General features: G+C 47.6%; 1 protein-coding gene across 2 annotated transcripts in view; it reads left to right on the top strand.

Annotated features, from left to right (window-relative positions):
• Positions 1–18,469, top strand: part of LOC122940601 (huntingtin-interacting protein 1-like) — a 126,359-nt gene that overhangs the window by 80,637 nt on the left and 27,253 nt on the right. Inside the window, exons 16-20 of one of the 2 annotated variants that reach the window (XM_044297244.1) lie at positions 6,744–6,860; positions 8,206–8,307; positions 11,528–11,660; positions 11,743–11,829; positions 15,949–16,038. In XM_044297244.1, coding sequence (XP_044153179.1) covers positions 6,744–6,860; positions 8,206–8,307; positions 11,528–11,660; positions 11,743–11,829; positions 15,949–16,038 — 529 coding nt within the window. The remainder of the gene's footprint in view (positions 1–6,743; positions 6,861–8,205; positions 8,308–11,527; positions 11,661–11,742; positions 11,830–15,948; positions 16,039–18,469) is intronic. The other variant, XM_044297245.1, reaches the window with a different exon arrangement.

Here is an 18,469-nt window from a genome sequence, read left to right as displayed (position 1 = left end):
GGGAGTTAACCCTTCCAAAACCACAGAAGGGAAAACACAACTTAAAGGGGAAGTGTCCAAACAACAAACACACTGTGGCTGTTGCCGCAGGCACCGACATGGGTGGCAACCGTGTCCTGGGAGTCAGCCCGAAGGCCGGGACACTGCCACCACATGTACACACAACCAAACGTTGCCACGGGCAACTACAGTGCAGGAAAGATGTCAGTGCACGCCACACATAACACAGAGTGCACACAGACATACCAAAGTGCATACAAACGCGCACACAACTCCAAGGGAACCGCACACATAGCTGTTGTCCGCAGCAACCGCACTTGAGGCCAACAACCTTATGCCTCCAGCTGCGGTTGACACTACAACCCAAACCGCGGGCAACTGTATGCGGCTCCCAAGGAGTCACGGCCATAAACATGGTCGTGACACTTACTTCTATATGCTAGTGTTAAGATCCGGTACGAGGTTTCTGTCTGAGGGAGTTTACGACGGTCTTTGTTCCCCCCTTCCCTGTGCTGATGGAGGATTTGCCTAATTTGTGACGAGGTGCACTCCTTCTCATAAATTAGGTGCACCTCTGGCAGTCAGGGGCTGGAGTAGTTTGGACTCCTCTTTCACGCCTGTTTCCAGATATAAAATGTAGTAAATAAGCCGGTGCCGAAGTTAGAGAGCAGCAAATTGTGCAAAAAGTTCTGAAACATTGAACAGTTGGACTTGTGCATTTAAATGTTTAGAGAAAGTCAGATTAAATTAACCTATAAAGGTTAGAGTGCATTTTAGGTTCATCCTAAAATTTCACCCAAAAGCTAAATATTCCTAACTTTTTGTGAGTAATGTATAATAAAAAATAGCTTTCCTTTAAACCATGGTGAAGCTCTTTGTCCATAAAATTGGACATTCCTGTTAATGCTGAAGATAACGAGATTTTGTGAAACTCACCTATAAAATCTGTTTCTCGCTTGATTCATTGGGGGACACAGACCATGGGTATAGCTGCTTGCTGCCACTAGGAGACGACAGTAGGCTGAAAACTGTTAGCTCCTCCCCCGCCAGCTATACCCCTTCCGGCCAGGAGAGAGCCCTCAGTTTGTGCAAAAGCAGTAGGAGAAGCAGAAGGATATTACAACATCAACAAACTCCACGGTCAACAGACCCAAACGGGGGTGGGTGCTGTGTCCCCCATTGAATCAAGCCAGAAACAGATTTTACAGGTGAGTTTCACAAAATCTCGTTTTCTAGATTATATCATTGGGGGACACAGACCATGGGACCTCCCAAAACAGTCCCTGGGGAGGGAACACAAAACAGAGTGAAGAAGGTAGAGAACCTCGTGACAGTCATCACACGCCGGCCCAGAGCTGCGTCCGCAGAAGCGAGAGAGTGAACCCTGTAAAACTTTGTAAAAGTGTGGAGGGAAGACCGGTCGCGGCTTTACACAACTGAGCTGCCGACGCCTGGTGGAAGTGAGCCTAGGAGGACCCAAGTGCCCTGGTAGAGTGGGCCGTGATCCCCGGAGGGGGCGTTCTGTCCCGAACGCGGTAACAATACAAAATAGTGGAGCGAATCCACCGGGAGGTCGTCACCTTCGAAGCTGCCAATCCCTTCCTAGAACCCTCCGGAAGGACGAACAAGGCGTCCGTGCGCCAAAAGGGGACCATGGCCGAAAGGTAAATCCGCAGAGCCCGCACCACATCCAAACGGTGTAACGACACCTCTCTCGGATGGGAGTGCCCGGGACAAAAGGACGGCAGGACAATGTCCTCATTGACGTGAAAAGCCAACACTACCTTGGGTAAGAAGGAAGGGACCGGACGGAGGACCACCTTGTCCTGATGAAAGACTAGGAATGGTTCACGGCATGACAGAGCTGCCAGCTCTGAAACTCTTCGTATGGATGTGATGGCCACCAGGAAGGCCACCTTCCAGGACATATAAACCTATAAATGCTGCTATAAAAACAATCATAGAATGCCCAGTAGAAATATAAATACACCTTCCAGGACAGCAGGCGGAGGGAAGCCTCCCGCAGGGGTTCGAAGGGAGAAGCTTGAAGAACCCCCAATACCAAGTTGAGGTCCCACGGATGTAGCGGGGGATGGTAGGGCGGAGCGGAGTGCGCAACGCCCTGAAGAAAGGTCTTAACCGGACCAATTCCCGCCAAGGATTGTTATAAGAAAATAGAAAGGGCCGACACCTGGCCCTTCAAGGAGCTAAGCGCCATGCCCAGTTCTAGTCCGGACTGAAGGAAGGCCAGAACGACCAGCAGGGAGAAGGATCTGGGAGACAGGTCCCGCTCTTCACAGAACCGAAGGAAGGACTTCCAGGTTCTATAATAGATCCTGGAAGAGGTAGGTTTCCTGGCCCGAATGAGCGTCTGAACCACCGCATCGGAAAAACCCTGCTGCTTTAAAAGGAAGGTTTCAAGAGCCACGCCGTCAAACGTAGAGTATCTAAACTCGGGTGGAAGACGGGCCCTTGCGACAGAAGATCGGGTTTGAGAGGGAGCGGGTACGGAGCGTCCCCTAGTAGGAGGTCAAGATCCGAAAACCATGCTCGGCGCGGCCGGTCAGCAGGGTCTGAACGCCCTCTCACTTGATCCTGCGGAGAATCCGAGGCAGGAGGAAGAACGGCGGAAGACATAGAGGAACGGGAACCCATCCCATGGTGCAACAAAAGCGTCCACCCTGCAAGCTGCGAGATTCCTTGCACGGGCCAAGTAGCACGGAAGCTTGTGATTGAGGAGGGAGGTCATCAGATCCTGTCCGGCCATCCCCAGCGGGACGCAGAGGGCGTTGAATACTTCCGGGTGGAGAGATCATTCCCCAGGGACTATCGTAGTCCGGCTCAGGAAGTCTGCCGTCCAATTGACAACGCCAGGAATGTGGACCGCCGACAGAGCCGAGCTGAGGATCCTTGCCGCTTCCCGACATGACGGTCGAGCTGCGAGTCCCTCCTGATGGTTGACATACGCCACAGCTGTGGCATTGTGGCATTGTCTGACTGGACCTGGACATGAAGGCCCCGCAGGAGGGAGACCAATGGCGCAGTGAGAGGAAAAGTGCACGAAGCTCCAAGCTATTGATGGACAGTCTGGACTCCGACGGAGACCATACGCCCTGGACTGTCCGAGTGCCGAAGACCCCTCCCCAACCCTGAAGACTGGCATCGGTCGTAATGACCGTCCACCTGATCGGAAGGAAGGACCTCCCCACCTCCAGGTGATGAGTTGGGGAGAGCAACCAATGGAGGTCCGACCGAACCTGTTGAGGAAGGGAAAACCGACGATCCAAGAACTCCTGGGACTTGTCCCAGGCCAAGAGGATCGCTCGCTGAAAGGACCGGGTGTAAAATTGAGCGAATGGCACCGTCTAGAACGAGGCCACCATAAGACCCAACACCCGCATACAAGCCCGGATGGAATCAACCAGAGCACCGCACTGCGAAGGTCCTTCACCTTGTCTGCTGGAAGACGCACCTGGGCTGCCCCGGAGTCCAGAATCATACCGAGGAACCGAATCCGAGTGGACGGGACCGGGGAGGACTTCCGAAGGTTCACTATCCACCCAAAGCGGGCGAGAGCGTCCAAAATGATCTGCAGACTCTCCTCGCACTGCCGGAACGACGGCGCTTTGATGAGAATGTCGTCCAGGTACGGAAGCAAGGTGATGCCTCTGGAGCGAAGAAGGCCCATAAGCAGAGCGAGCACCTTGGTAAACACCCTCTGCTCAGTCGCCAGACCGAACGACAGATGACGAACTGGTAGTGGTCCGAGTGGACCGCGAAGCGCAAAAACCGCTGTTGGGCGACCGCGATGGGGACGTGTAGGTAGGCGTCCTGGATATCCACAGAAGTCAGCCATTCCCCTTGCGCCAAGGAAGCTATCACGGAGTGAAGAGATGCGAAAACGGCTCATTCGAAGGTAACGGTTTACCATCTTACCTTCGGTTCAACACCGGGCAGACCGCTCCCTCTTTCTTGGGCACAATGAAGAGGTTGGAGTAAAAACCGGAAAACCGCTCCCTCGCCGGAACCGGGGAGATAACTCCCCTGACCAGCAAATCATAAACCGCCTGAAAGAAGGCCCCCGCCCGAGACGGCTCCCTGGGGGGACGGGATAGAAAAAAAAGGTTTGGAGGCATGGATTTGAACTCCAACTTGTAGCCCGAAGTGACCACCTCGAGCCCCCAGGCGTCTGAGATGTGGGTCTGCAAAACCTCCTGAAAATGAAGGAGCCGACCCCCCACCTTCATGCCAGGGATGGCTTGCCAGAGGAAGAGCGCTGAGGCTGCGCTCGGGAACGCCAGGCAGGCTGTGGCTTGAACTAAGGCTTCCACCTTTGTTCCTGGGTAGGCTGCCTCATGGTCAAGGGAGCTGTCGGGCGGGTGTCCGAGAAGTGTCGAAAGGACTGGCGTTGCGCAAAAGGACATGGTTGAGAAGAACGCTTGGGTTTGGGCTGTGTAAGATGGGTGCTTTTGCCACCCGTGGCCTCAGAAATGATTTCGTCAAGTTTGGGCCCAAAGAGATGAGAGCCAACGAAAGGAAGGGATAGAAGGGAATCGGCCTGCCAGGCCTTTAAACAGAGTTCCCGCCGAATGGAGATGGCAAAGGCGGAGGACCACGCGACCATGGAGCCCGTGTCCAGAGACGCCTCACAAAGGTACTTTCCCGCCTGGGATATTTGGACCGCCAGAGCCTGGAGTTCTGTGTGGGAAAGGGTCCAGTCCGATGTAAGCGCAGGGCCAATTCAGAAACCGCCTTAGCCACCCACGCCGAAGCGAAAATGGGACGAAGTGCCGAACCAGTGGCTGAAAAGACCGACTTTGCAAGCGATTCAACCCGTCGGTCCACCGAGTCCTGCAGAGAGGAGCCGTCCGCAACCAGAATAGTGGTATTCTTGGCCAGGCGAGCCACTGGCGGGTCCACCTTTGGAGGGGAAGACCACTTACCCACCCAATCCGGGGGGAACGGATAAAGAAGATCGGGTCGCTTGGGGATCAGGAAACATGAACCTGGCTGTTCCCACGCTTTAGTGCGGAGCACAGAAAAGTTGTTGTGGACCAGGAAAGATTTGGGAGTCTGCTTGGTACGCAGGAAAGAAACTCCCTGGTGACTGGGGGCGAGGTCCTCCTCGCGAAGTTGGAAGGTGTCCCGTATTGCCAAGACCAGACTGTCCACTAAAGCAGCCATCTGGGACGAGCGGTCCGGATCCAGATCCGTATCCGATTCTGCGAGTTCCACTTCGAACGAAGGGTCCCCAACCAACAAGGACGCCTTGGACAGCGAATCGGGGGGAAGAGCCGAAGGCGATGCATCCGAGGAGGAGAGGCGTTCCTGCCTGGGACGCTTGCTGGGGTGTCTGCTCCTGGATGGTACGCCCTGAGAGAGAGCAGGTTGCGCAGGTGAGAACGTCTCTACCAAGCGACCCATTAAGGAATGGGTGGATTGGGAGATCTTGGATAGGTCAGTCACCGTTCGGGACAGGGATTTAGCCCATTCCGGTTACATACAGCAGAAGGGTCCATGTCAGTGAGCGTCAAAAGAATAGGGACGCTCTGGGTGGCCTGGCATGAGGCACAGAGGGGGTTCGCCTGACCCCTAGGAAACATCACATTACATGAAGTGCAGGCATAATGGGTATCCCTACCGAGGACCTGGGGTGCGGGATCCGCTGGGTCCGACATGACAAGAGTCAGAGAGCCAAAGAGTGTACAGAGGAGGGGAGCAGCGCTGGTCCTACCAAAGTGGAGCAGAATTAACCCTTGCTGGACGTGTCCCCAGGAGCAGGATGCAGCGAGTTGAGGTGGTCTGCGGCGAGCTGGACAGTGTGGAGAGGAGGGCTTTACACAACTGAGCCGCCGAGAAGATGTCCCTCTCAGGCTGGGAAACCGCATGCACGGCTGGGTACTTCCGGATAGAGAGCAGGCAGGAAGGAAAGCGCGTCGGGAAAAGAAGGCTCCGCCCCCTCCAGCCGCCCGGCGGAAGAACAGCCCGATGGTGCAAAACCACGCCGCCCCGCACAGCAGCCGGAATTCCGGAGAAGAAGGGGTCCCGACCTATATATATATATATATATATACGAGAGAACTCTCCCAGGACCGGAAAAAGAGGGGGAGGACGGCGGTAAACGCTGTGCCGCCCACGAATCGCTGAGGCCGTTGGGGAAACCGCCACACATGCGGAGACACAGACAGACATACTCACCTGCCTTCATCTGTGTTCAGCAGAGCCACCTCTTCAGTCCCTGGCACAAGTGACGGGGACCGGGTTGAAGGGCAGAAACAGGTGGCCCCGTGGCTGGGGGGAGCAGGAAGGACAAGCCCTCCTGGTCCACTTTGTCTTCTTGTGGGAGGCAGAGCGGTGGAATAAGCGTCACTGGTCAGACCCCCCGGGGATGCAGAGCTCTTACTAGCCCTTGACCCCCAACCTAAAATTAAAATAAAAAAATAAAATCCACCCTGCAGGGCAGGGGGTCTGCCTCCTACGACACTAAGCTAAAAACTGAGGGCTCTCTCCTGGCCGGAGGGGGTATAGCTGGCGGGGGAGGAGCTAACAGTTTTCAGCTTAGTGTCGCCTCCTAGTGGCAGCAAGCAGCTATACCCATGGTCTGTGTCCCCTAATGATATAAGCGAGAAACTTTTTTTTAATATAAATTATTCATTGTACAGAGATCAAGCTCACTAAATTATAATCATATTGAGTTTGGGTGATGGAGACTCAATCACTACCTTTTTTTGTTCCTTTGCTAGAATGCTGAAGTCACAAAGCAGATGACCTTGGCTCGAGAGGCTCTGGGGGACATGGAACACTCTAAAAAAGAGCTGGAGGATTCCTACCAACGTGTGAATGAGCATACACACAGAAAGGTGAGAACATCCCTCAACGTGGTGGTCTCAGGAAGACATCCCCTATCCATGTACCTTATTAGGGCACATGAACATCAAAGAGGGGGGTCTGTCATTTAGGACCTCTCTGTATGAGACAGAGCATACACAGAGGAAGGTGAGACAATGTGGTGGTCTCAGGAAAACAGCCCCTATCGATGTGCTTTATTAGGGCACATGGACATCGTAGATGGGGACCGCCATTCAGGACCTCATTCTGTGAGACAGAGCAGAGAGCTCTCTGATGGGCTCCAGCTTTCCATGTGAATGGCTGCCATGTAGTACGACATTTCCTCTGCAGCTGCCACTTATCAGCTGATCGCTCTGTAAGACATATTTTAAAGAAGGTTTTCTGTGATAAAACAACTCCTTTAAGAGTGAGTCTTCAAGCCCCTTGTGTGCAGATGTTTAGGCTTGGGCTACATGCCAATCTTGCCTGCAACACCAGTCGGGCAATCAGATATCTCTGTAGCAGTCCAGCCATTGAAACTACTTGTATTTTTGCAATTATTGGGTTGTGGTCACTGCAACTTGTGTGTCACCCTTTTCAGTTTAATGGCTGCACTGCTACACAATGACACTTGTCACGACCAACCAATGTAAGCATAGTGCTTCTATTGCATTAGATTGGATGTACTCAGCATGGGATCTTCATTCATCTCATATTAAAGGGATTGTTCAGTTTGAGCCGCCATTTCTCACATTACGGCTTCCCCCTACACGTACAGTGAAGTGGCCCCTTCAGTAGCCACCTTCACAATGAGCTTTTGTCTGCCAGGAAGACACAATGTAAATGCTTGTTTGTTGCCGCATGGAAAACCTGGTATATGGGGGTCGTTAAAATCAGTGAGAACAATGAGGCCTGCAGATGCCGGAGGACACTTTTGGTTGTAACATCTGCGTTTTACTGCACGGCCTAATAGGACATACACAATGACATATGACATTGTCTGAGGCCGGACCCCTTTCCCAATGGAAATAGTGTAATAGAAAGTGATGGCGCTGCAGTCTGCCAAACAGATTGGAAAATAAGCAAGTAAAATAAGCAGCAGGAGTCTGGGATATCCTAATGAAGTGCAATGCAGGATGTTACAGCTCTAGATAACCAGTCTCAGGAGAGACGGGAAGCATCAATTCATTTGTAGACCATTTATAGTGGTTCCATCTTAGTAAATCCCAATATAACCAGAGGACTTTATTATCCCCACTTATTGAAAGTGTTGAGCAGGGAATGTTCATTACATATGGAAAGTTTATTTCTATCGAGCCGTGACGATGTCATAGATGAACGCAGGTAAATAATCCACAATCTGATTTTAATTTATAGGCACAAGAGCAGATGCATCAGATGGATGAGTTACAGGGGGCGCTACAGAGCAAGAAACAGGAAGTCCAGCTCCTCCAGAGCAGTCTGGAGACCTCTAAACAGGTAAGATGACTGGAGAGCAGAACATTAGGGGTCCTCCCATCTATCACAATGGTATGCATGTTCTTTAATAGCTGTAGGAAGGCACAAGGGGCCGTCATTGATGGAAGGTATGTGTCACAGAGATTCCCGGCCTCGGTGAGGTAACAGCCGGTAGTTTTAAGTGTCAGCGGCAGCTAGTGCTGACTGACACTGTTTTTTGTTAGTAAAGCCAATCCGGGCCGGCTCTTACTGGGAGTAGCCAGTGCTGGGTGGGTGGCTGCTCCCCACGCTCCAGGCCGGGTCTTTTTGGCCTATATAAAAAACCTAGCCAGCAATCTCAGCTGGGTGTGGTTTATCCTCCATCTGACAGAGAAGCTGGAGAGTCTCTGTGTTTTGGGACCTGTGAAGTTGTGCCGTGCTAAAGGGCTGAGAGTCGCATGCCTGGAAACAGGCCCCTAAAGACTGCTGTGGACTGCAGGTGTAAAACTGGTAACCAGGTGAAGATTTTGTTCTATGGACATTGCATGGTGTGAACAAACACTAAGATTGTGAATGGTCATTTTTGTTTTTCCTTATGTGTGGATAAACACTGAACTGTTTAAGTTAAAGACTTTGTGATTGCCTCTATACTGCATCCGCTAGCTTGTCTACCAGAGCCAAACCCCACACAGCATACAGTGAGGAACAGAAGTATGTGAACACCCTGCGATTTTCAAAGTTCTTCCACTTAGAAATCATGGAGGGGTCTGAAATTCACATTGTAGGTGCATTCCCACTCTGAAAGACAAAAAAATAAAATAAATCTTATTGTATGATTTTTAAACAATTTATGTCTTGCACTGCTGAACATAAGTATTTGAACACCTGAGATACAGCAAGAATTCGGGCTCTCAAAGACCTATTACTGTGTCTTTAAAAAGTCCACCTATACTCCACTTATTAATCTAACTTAGTAGCACCTGTCTGAGCTCTTTAAAGACACCTGTCCACCCCACAGTCAGTCAAACGCCAACTACTACCATGGTCAAGACCAAAGAGCTGTCAAAAGACACCAGAGACAAAATTGTAAACCTCCACAAGGCTGGAATGGGCTACGGGGCAATTGACAAGCAGCTTGGTAAAAATAGATCAACTGTTGGAGCAATTGTTAGAAAATGGAAGAGGCTAAAGACGACTGTCATTCTCCCTCGGACTGGGGCTCCATGCAATATCTCACCTCGTGGGGTATCGCTGATAATAAGAAAGGTGAGGAAGTAGCCCAGAACTACAAGGAAGGAGCTGGTCAATGACATGAAGAGAGCTGGGACCACAGTTTCAAAGGTCACTGTCGGTAGAACACTACGCCGTCATGATTTCAAATCATTCATTGCACGGAAGGTTCCCCTGCTCAAGTCATCACATGTCCAGGCCCGTCTGAAGTTTGCCAATGACCATCTAGATGATCCAGAGGAGGCATGGGAGAAACTCATGTAGTCAGATGAGACCAAAGTAGAACTGTTTGGTCTAAACTTCACTTGTTGTGTTTGGAGGAAAAAAAAGGATGAGTTGCATCCCAAGAACACCATCCCTACTGTGAAACATAGGGGTGGTAACATCATGCTTTGGGGGTGCTTTTCTGCGAAGAGGACAGGATGACTGCACTGTATTAAGGAGAAAATGAATGGGGCCATATATTGTGAAGATTTTGAGCAACAACCTCCTTCCCTCAGTCAGAGCATTGAAGATGGGTCGTGGCTGGGTCTTCCAACATGACAACGACCCGAAGCACACATCCAGGATAACCAAGGAGTGGCTCCGTAAGAAGCATATCAAGGTTCTCCAGACCTAAATCCAATAGAACATCTTTGGAGGGAGCTGAAATTCAGTGTTGCTCAGCGACAGCCCCGAAACCTGACAGATCTAGAGGAGATCTGTGTGGAGGAGTGGGCCAAATCCCTGTTGCAGTGTGTGCAAACCTGGTCAAGAACTACAGGAAACGTTTGACCTCTGTAATTGCAAACATCGGCTTCTGTATCAAATATTAACACTGATTTTCTCAGGTGTTCAAATACTTATTTATGTTCAGCAGTACAAGACAAATAGATTCTTTAAAAATCATACAATGCGATTTTATTAATTTTTTCTTTAAATTATGTCTCTCAGAGTGGGAATGCACCTACAATGTGAATTTCAGACCCCTCCAGGATTTCTAAGTGGGAGAACTTGCAAAATCGCAGGGTGTTCAAATACTTCTGTTACTCACTGTTTACCATAGCTTTACCTTACACACTTTATTCAGTACAGATGTGTTTGGAGTTTTACTTTTTGCAACAATGAGAATTACTATCTGTGCTCCACCACTTAGTGACCTATTGTCCTTTCTTTTGTGCCATTAGATGATGGATATATTATTTAAAAAAAATACAAATTGAAGGAAAAATTTGAAAAATAAAAACGAAAAAAAAATGTCCTTATTTTTTTTTATGTTACAAAATTTCAAGGCAAAACATTTCTAAAACAATTACAGTATGTTTGTACCATAAAAATAGATGCCATTTTTGCAACTCACCTACGGCCTATTTTTCTATTGCTGTTTCCAAAACATTAGAAACAACTTTAAAGTGACTTTTCACTTTGTTTCATCTTGGGGAAAATGTAGAGAAAATAAAAATACCTATATGCCTTTATAAGTCACACACAAAAGACTGCTAAACTACTAAAAGTAACCTTAAGGATATGTCTACCCATCCACTCCACGGCAAAGTCTGCAACAAAACATGTGGATTTTGTCAATGATTTTCAGCAGATTTCACCCTTAGCATTGCAAAGGTGAAATCCTCAGTGGAAATCCACAGCATGTCAATTTATGCTGTGGATTTCCACTGAGGATTTCACCTTTGCAATGCTAAGGGTGAAATCTGCTGAAAATCATTGACAAAATCCACATGTTTTGTTGCAGATTAGTTTTAAAATTATGTTGAATTTACAGCGTGTGGATGTGATGTCTTGAAATCTCAGCTACCTTGCTGGTACTGTGAAATGCTGTAGGTTTGCCACACACAAATCCGCTGCGGCAAGCCCTCAGCATTTCCACTTACACCAGCTTCTGTCTTAAGAATGTTGTCCATCTTACGCCATTGTTAAGGAAGAGGAGGCGGCACAGGCGCCACTTTCTCCTTTCACTTCTATGCCATAACTCTCCAGATGGGAATAACCAACCTACCACCTAAAGTATTACAGACCTGATTATCTCTCCGCACAGGATTGTCTCACACAATTTAAAGAACTTGAAGAAGGTTTTCTACAGCGACTGATGCAGGAAGTGGAAGGAATAATCCATGAAGCACTCCAGAAACTGGATGAACCGCTGTACACCAGTGGCAGTGTGTCTACAGGTGAGGACACCTTCTCAAGTGCATGTAAATACTGTCTGAGGATCGGACTTCCAAATCCACTAATTCTGTATCTATTTTCCAGACTTTCTTATCTCCAGAACAGTGGCAGCTGTAGACAGTACTGAGAAATTAGACGAGGCTTGGAAGAAACACATGTCTGATACCTCAGGTGAGAAGAAAAGATGGGAGAGGACCAAAAGCTGTAAAGAGTGTAGCAGGCAAGTGGAGGGTATTCATGGTAGTTAGACTCTTGACAGGTCTTAGAAGAGAACAAAGGAAGATGAAAATTTTAGTAGGAAGAAGTTGTAAAGTTTAGGGACTTGAGGGCTTTGCACATGCTAAGCGATCACACCTTACAATAGACTATGTAGCTGATCTCATGCACCACATCTGCTGTTGCTTCTTTATTTAGAAGGGTCTCAGGTATCTTGTAAATGTATACAGGACACCTTCAGCCATGGTCCTCAATATCTGCTTTAGGCACAGCTGTATAGAATGTAATAAAATGTAAACACATATTATTATTTATCATTAAAGCACCATTCATTCCATAGCGCCGTACATATGATAAGGGGTGCACATACATAATACAGACAATTGCACTAATCATAAACAAGACGAGTTACAAACTGGTACAGAAGGAGAGAGGGCCCTGCCCATTAGGGCTTACAATCTACATAGTATGGGAGAAGGACACAGTAGGTGCGGGTTAAGTTGGTCATGGCGGTATAGAGGCAGCAGGGTCACTGGTTGTAGGCTTATCTGAAGAGGTTGGTTTTCAGGTTTCTTTTGAAGGATTCCACTGTAGGTGAGAGTCTGATATGTTGGGGTAGCGAGTTCCAGAGTATGGGGGATGCACGGGAGAAATCTTGGAGTCGATTGTGGGAAGAGGCGATAAGAGGAGAGGAGAGAAGGAGGTCTTGTGAGGATCGGAGAGTGCGTGTGGGGGTGTATCAGGAAAGTAGCTCAGAGATGTAGGGAGGGGACAGGTTATGGACGGCCTTGTATGTATTTGTTAGTACTTTGAAGTGAATTCGCTGGGCAATGGGGAGCCAGTGAAGGGATTGGCAGAGGGGAGAGGCAGAGAAGTAATAGAGTGAGAGGTGGATTAGTCGGGCAGCAGAGTTGAGGATAGATTTTTAGGGGTGCGAGAGTGCTAGATGGAAGGCCACAGAGGAGAGTGTTGCAGTAGTCTAGGATGGAGATGATGAGGGCATGTACAAGCATTTTCGCAGATTCAAAGTTAAGGAAAGCACGGATGCGGGAGATGTTTTTGAGTTGGAGGCGGCAGGTGGTGGAGAGGGCTGGGCTTGGATGTGCGGTCTGAAGGAGAGGGCAGAATCCAATGTCACTCCAAGGCAGCGGACTTGGTTGACCGGGAAGAGTGTGCAGCCATTGATCGTGATAGATAGGTCTGTTGGGGGGATTGAGCAAGATGGGGGAAAGATGATGAATTCTGTTTTATCCATGTTAAGTTTTAGAAAGCGAAAGGCGAAGAAGGATGATATAGAAGATAGACATTGTGGGATTCTTGATAGTGATGTGGTGATGTCTGGACCACAGAGGTATATTTGTGTGTCGTCAGCGTAGGAGTGATACTGAAAGCCATGGAACTCTATGAGCTGTCCCAGGCCAAAAGTGTAGATAGAGAAGAGCAGGGGTCCTAGGACAGATCCTTGCGGGACACCAACAGAGAGGGAATGAGACGAGGAGGTGGTGCGGGAGTGGGAGACGCTAAACGTCCGGTCTGTGAGGTATGATGTGATCCAGGAGAGGGCCAGGTCAGTGATGCCAAGAGATGAGAGAGTTTGCAACAGAAGGGAGTGGTCAAGTGTGTCGAAGGCAGAGGACAGGTCAAGGAGAAGGAGGACAGAGTATTGTTTCTTGGTTTTGGATGTTAGGTCATTGGTGACTTTGGTGAAGGCAGTCTCAGTCGAATGGTGAGGTCGGAAGCCAGATTGTAGGCGGTCAAAGAGGGAGCAGGAGGACAGGCGAGAGGACAGTTCAGAATGGACATGTTGTTCAAGTAGCTTTGAGGCATACGGAAGAAGTGATATGGGGCGATAACTGGACAAAGAAGATGGGTCAAGTGAAGGCTTTTTGAGGATGGGTGTAATAGTAGCATGTTTAAAAGCAGAGGGGAAGACACCAGAGGTTAGTGATAGGTTGAAGAGATGAGTTAGTGCTGGGATAAACACTGTGGTGAGGTTAGGGATGAGGTGGGATGGGATTGGGTCAAGTGCACAGGTGGGGAGATGTGATCTGGAGAGTAGAGTGGAGAGTTTTTCTTCTATAATGGTGGAGAAGCGGGTTTTGGGAGAAGAGGACCGAGCAGTTGTGTACAGGGTTTGTGGGGATCCTCCCTTCTATAAACTATAATCTTCTACAGAATCCCTTGTAGATTCCAAGGGGTTGTTCCCCATTATGATGTTTTTACTGACCTTACAATTTGGTTGCACCCATGGCAGTGATCATAGTTATCCGTTTCCTGCTTCTGGATTTCAGCTCCATTGCTGTCCTGTCGACTCTCCCCGCATCAACATCTGTTGCAGCCAATCACTGGGCGCAGTGGTGATATGTCACCCGTGCCACACGTGACCCAGTGGTGTGCCACATGCGTGACGAATTACTGCTATGGCCAGTGATTGGATACCCAGTGGGGCAGAAAAGGAGCTGGAACCCAGCAGCGGGGATCAGGTAAATATGCCATCTGTAGAAGATATCACAAAGGTAAAAAAAAAACAACTTGAAACCACCTGTCTTGAGTCCCATCTCACTATCCACCATTTCTCTTACGCCTCATTGTACTTCCATTGGCCACAATGATGAGTATATGCATGTATGTAAGTGTTAAAGGATACACTATGTGGCCATACCCTAAATATAATACATACCAATACAACCGAGAATAATCAGCCAGCAGATCAGGTGCACACCATGAAGCCAGATCTGAAAGCTTCACCATAGACCACACCACACTGACAAAATAAGGGATAAAATAAGTAAAGGTATGGGAGGAAATTTATCACGAGGAGACTTCATGAAGTCCATTTTGCTTTAGCCTTATCATTTTTGTCCAGAAGTGCTACTCCAGTATTTTTATTGCAGCACCTACTGCGGTCAGATTGCGACTTTTTTTATTTTTGCAACTTTTTAAAAAGTCATTGTGATAAATCTGGAGTGCAACTAATTAGCATAGCTAACCATGCCCACTTTCCCATCCATTTTTATGGCGTAAAACGGCAAAAAGACGTAAACCAAGACTTTTCTACATCAGAAAACTGGTATAGACCTTTATTACATTCCGCCTGATGTCTTTATATTTAAAGCGACCCTCTGGTTTATCTCGGCACGCAGATGCATATCAGCTGAGTGCCAGAAGTGATGTAGAATCTTGTATAATGTGCTCTAGGATAGACAGACAGACAGATAGATTTGTAATTACAGTGTTGGTGCTCTCAGTCATCTATCTCTATAACTATCCCTATAAATGACTATCTTTGGTGACATTTTGTTAGTATTTTTTTTATCAGTATTTGTAGTGGGTCTGAAACACAGAAGAGGCACAAATCTCTCTCTCTGTAGGTTCAGCTCCTGGTTTTCACTGAAAAACATTGGCCAAATAGTGATACGTGGCTTTAACCACAAGGTGGCAGCATTGTCCTTATGTACCGTAGATGTCCGGCCTATACTACGGTAATAGGCAGAATTGTATATATCTATTAATGAAGACACAAGTCCACCTTTAAAGAAGTTGGCCCATCTCATACATTCATAGTATATCACTAAGATATGCTTCAGTGTCAGATAGGTGCGGGGCCCACCTCTGGGGCCCACTCCTATCTCCAGGAAAAAAAAAAAGAATAAACAAAAGTGCACTTCAATTCACCACTATGGGAGTTCCGAAAATAGCCGAGTGCTGGCTCAGCCCCCTTCCTTGGGCTTCCATGTCCATGCCTTCACACTGCAAAAGATAGAACATGTCCTATCTTTCACCGCCATTTTGCAGATTGTGGACCCATTTAAGTCATTTCATACGCAGCGTGATGCGGAGTTCACGCAGCCGGTGGCCGTGTTTTGCGGTCCACAACACGGGCACAGTGGCCTCATGGCCGTATTCATAAGGCCATAAAGAGGTAATCCCACAAACAACATTTATCACCTATCCTCAGGAAAATGAATTCATGGAGCGGCAGTGCTCTTGCTCCATTTTCTTTGATGACAATAATTATCATATAGGACCACTCTTCTTTTATAGATTTATCTACTTATTCTATTCTTTTCGTAGATGTCAATTCTCTGTTGCCAAATTTGGTCCAGTTTGCACATAGAATAAGCGATGTGATCATGCAAGGAGCCCAGACCAGGACATCTGACAGTGAGTAATGCCAAGTTTCATGTGATGTGATCTACTCTGGACCTTCCGCAAACGGCATTTATCATGTAGAGAAAGTTACTACAAGGCACTTACTAATGTATTGTGATGTATTGATATTGCCTCCTTTGCTGGCTTGATTCATTTTTTTCATCGCATTATCCAGAGGTTACGACCACCCTGCGGTCCAGCAGCGATGGTCATGCTTGCACACTGTAAAAAAAAAAAAAAAAAGTGCCGACCTCCCGTGACCGGAACCATGGAAGCACGCATGTGCACTAGTTCCCACCTCGTATATACACTGCTGGATTTCAGGGTATTCATAACTCCTGGATATGTGCAGGGCATATTGTGATGGAAAAATGAATCATGCCAGCAAAGGAAGCAATATGGACAATCACAATACATTAGTGAGTGCCTGGTATTAACTTTCTCTACATGATAAATGCCATTTGCTGAAGTCAGACAACCCCTTTATTTAAAACTGGTTATACTCTATAGACAGGCAAAACTAGAATATATTTAAACCCCATTATATAAACTATCATGAAACATTTAGTAACACTGTAAATACATTGCCTTAGGGTACTTTCACACTTGCGGCAGAGTGATCCAGCAGGCAGTTCTGTCGCCGGAACTGCCTGCCGGATCCGTCAAAACATATGCAAACTGATGGCATTTGTCAGACGGATCAGGATCCTGATCCGTCTTACAAATGCATTGAAATGCCGGATCCGTCTCTCCGGTGTCATTCGGGAAAAATGGATCCGGCATTTATTTTTTTCACATTTTTTTTTCGGTCTACGCATGCGCATACCAGAAGGACGGATCCGGCATTGCGGTATTTTTAATGCTGGATCCGGCACTAATACATTCCTATGGAAAAAAATGCCGGCATTCCGGCAAGTGTTCCGGATTTTTAGCCAGAGATAAAACCGTAGCATGCTGCAGTATTATCTCCGCCCTGAACAGTCAAAAAGACTGAACTGAAGACATCCTGATGCATCCTGAACGGATTGCTCTCCATTCAGAATGCATGGGGATAAAACTGATCAGTTCTTTTCCGGTATAGAGCCCCTAGGACGGAACTCAGTGCCGGAAAAGAAAAACGCTAGTGTCAAAGTGCCCTTACCTATCACAAGAACGTCATAGTGAAGCAGGAAATGCTGGGAGATTTCAGCTCTGAAGCCTACAGAATTGTGAATACAGCTCTAGAGAAAAACACAGTAATGCTTTACACAATGTTTCATTTTTTTTGGTATGGTGTTCAAAGGAACAGTTCTGATATTGCTGTTTTTGTTTTTCCCCAAATGAAAAAGGTATCACTACTAAATAAAAGTTTCAGACTGTGGGGCAGATTTACTATTGCGAATGCACACGAATTTTGACTCAGGTTGAACCAGAATTCTGCCACACATGCCTTAGGCTGCCTTCACATGAGTCTATTTGTGAGCCGTTTGTGGTCTGGATTTTAGGTACCAGAATCTGCTGCTAATGTTGCTGTCTTGGGTTATTCATAGGGGGTGTATAATTTCCATCAGCGTTTGAAACCCGCAGAATGTCAGAGTTTTGTGCATGTTTGTTTCCAAAAACATACATTATAGTCTATGGGAGTGCATCAAAAATGATGGGAGGAAGGAATACGCATGTACATCCAAATAAATTACTGATTCAATACTGATGACCACCTCGATGGTATATAATCCGGAATCTGTGTTATTCCGGAGTCGGAATGCACACAGATCTCCATATGCTCATGTGAAAGCGGCCATAGATTTATTATTTTCCTTGGGCTCGACTAGGTGCACCAGATCTATAGTCCAGCAGTAGCCACTGTGATAAATCTGGCAGATTTTTACACTGTCCAGTCTATAAGTCCCAACCCCCGGGGCACGCAAAAGTGAACAGAGCTGACATCTTGGCCTAGGCCTGTAGCGTTCTGCCGGAGTGATAAACCAAGGTCTCTCACTTCAAGGATTCTGTCCCCCTTTTGTAACAGTTGGCGATAACTGGCACATCGACAAACAAGAGGCATCGCAAAAAAAACCTTTGCTTTCAATCTGTCTTTTATGTCCTTCCCAAATAAATTGGAACGAGGTGCTTGAAAATGTGATTATCTGCAGATCTTAGCAGCACCTGCTTCTTCCTAGATTTGCAAGACCTTAAAGGGAACCTGTCACTGGGGATTTGCGTATAGAGCTGAGGACATGGGTTACTAGATGGTGGCTAGCACATCCACAATACCCAGTCCCCATAGCTCTGTGTGCTTTTATTGTGTAAAAAAACCGATTTGATACATATGCAAATTAACCTGAGATGAGTCCTGTACGTGACTCATCTCAGGGACAGGACTCATCTCATGTTAATTTGCATATGTATCAAATCGTTTTTTTTACACAATAAAAGCACACAGAGCTATGGGGACTGGGTATTG

Source organism: Bufo gargarizans, chromosome 6 (genome assembly GCF_014858855.1).
Source record: "Bufo gargarizans isolate SCDJY-AF-19 chromosome 6, ASM1485885v1, whole genome shotgun sequence".
Classification (NCBI taxonomy): Eukaryota; Metazoa; Chordata; class Amphibia; order Anura; family Bufonidae; genus Bufo; species Bufo gargarizans.
This window is presented reverse-complemented; position numbering and strand designations above follow the sequence as displayed.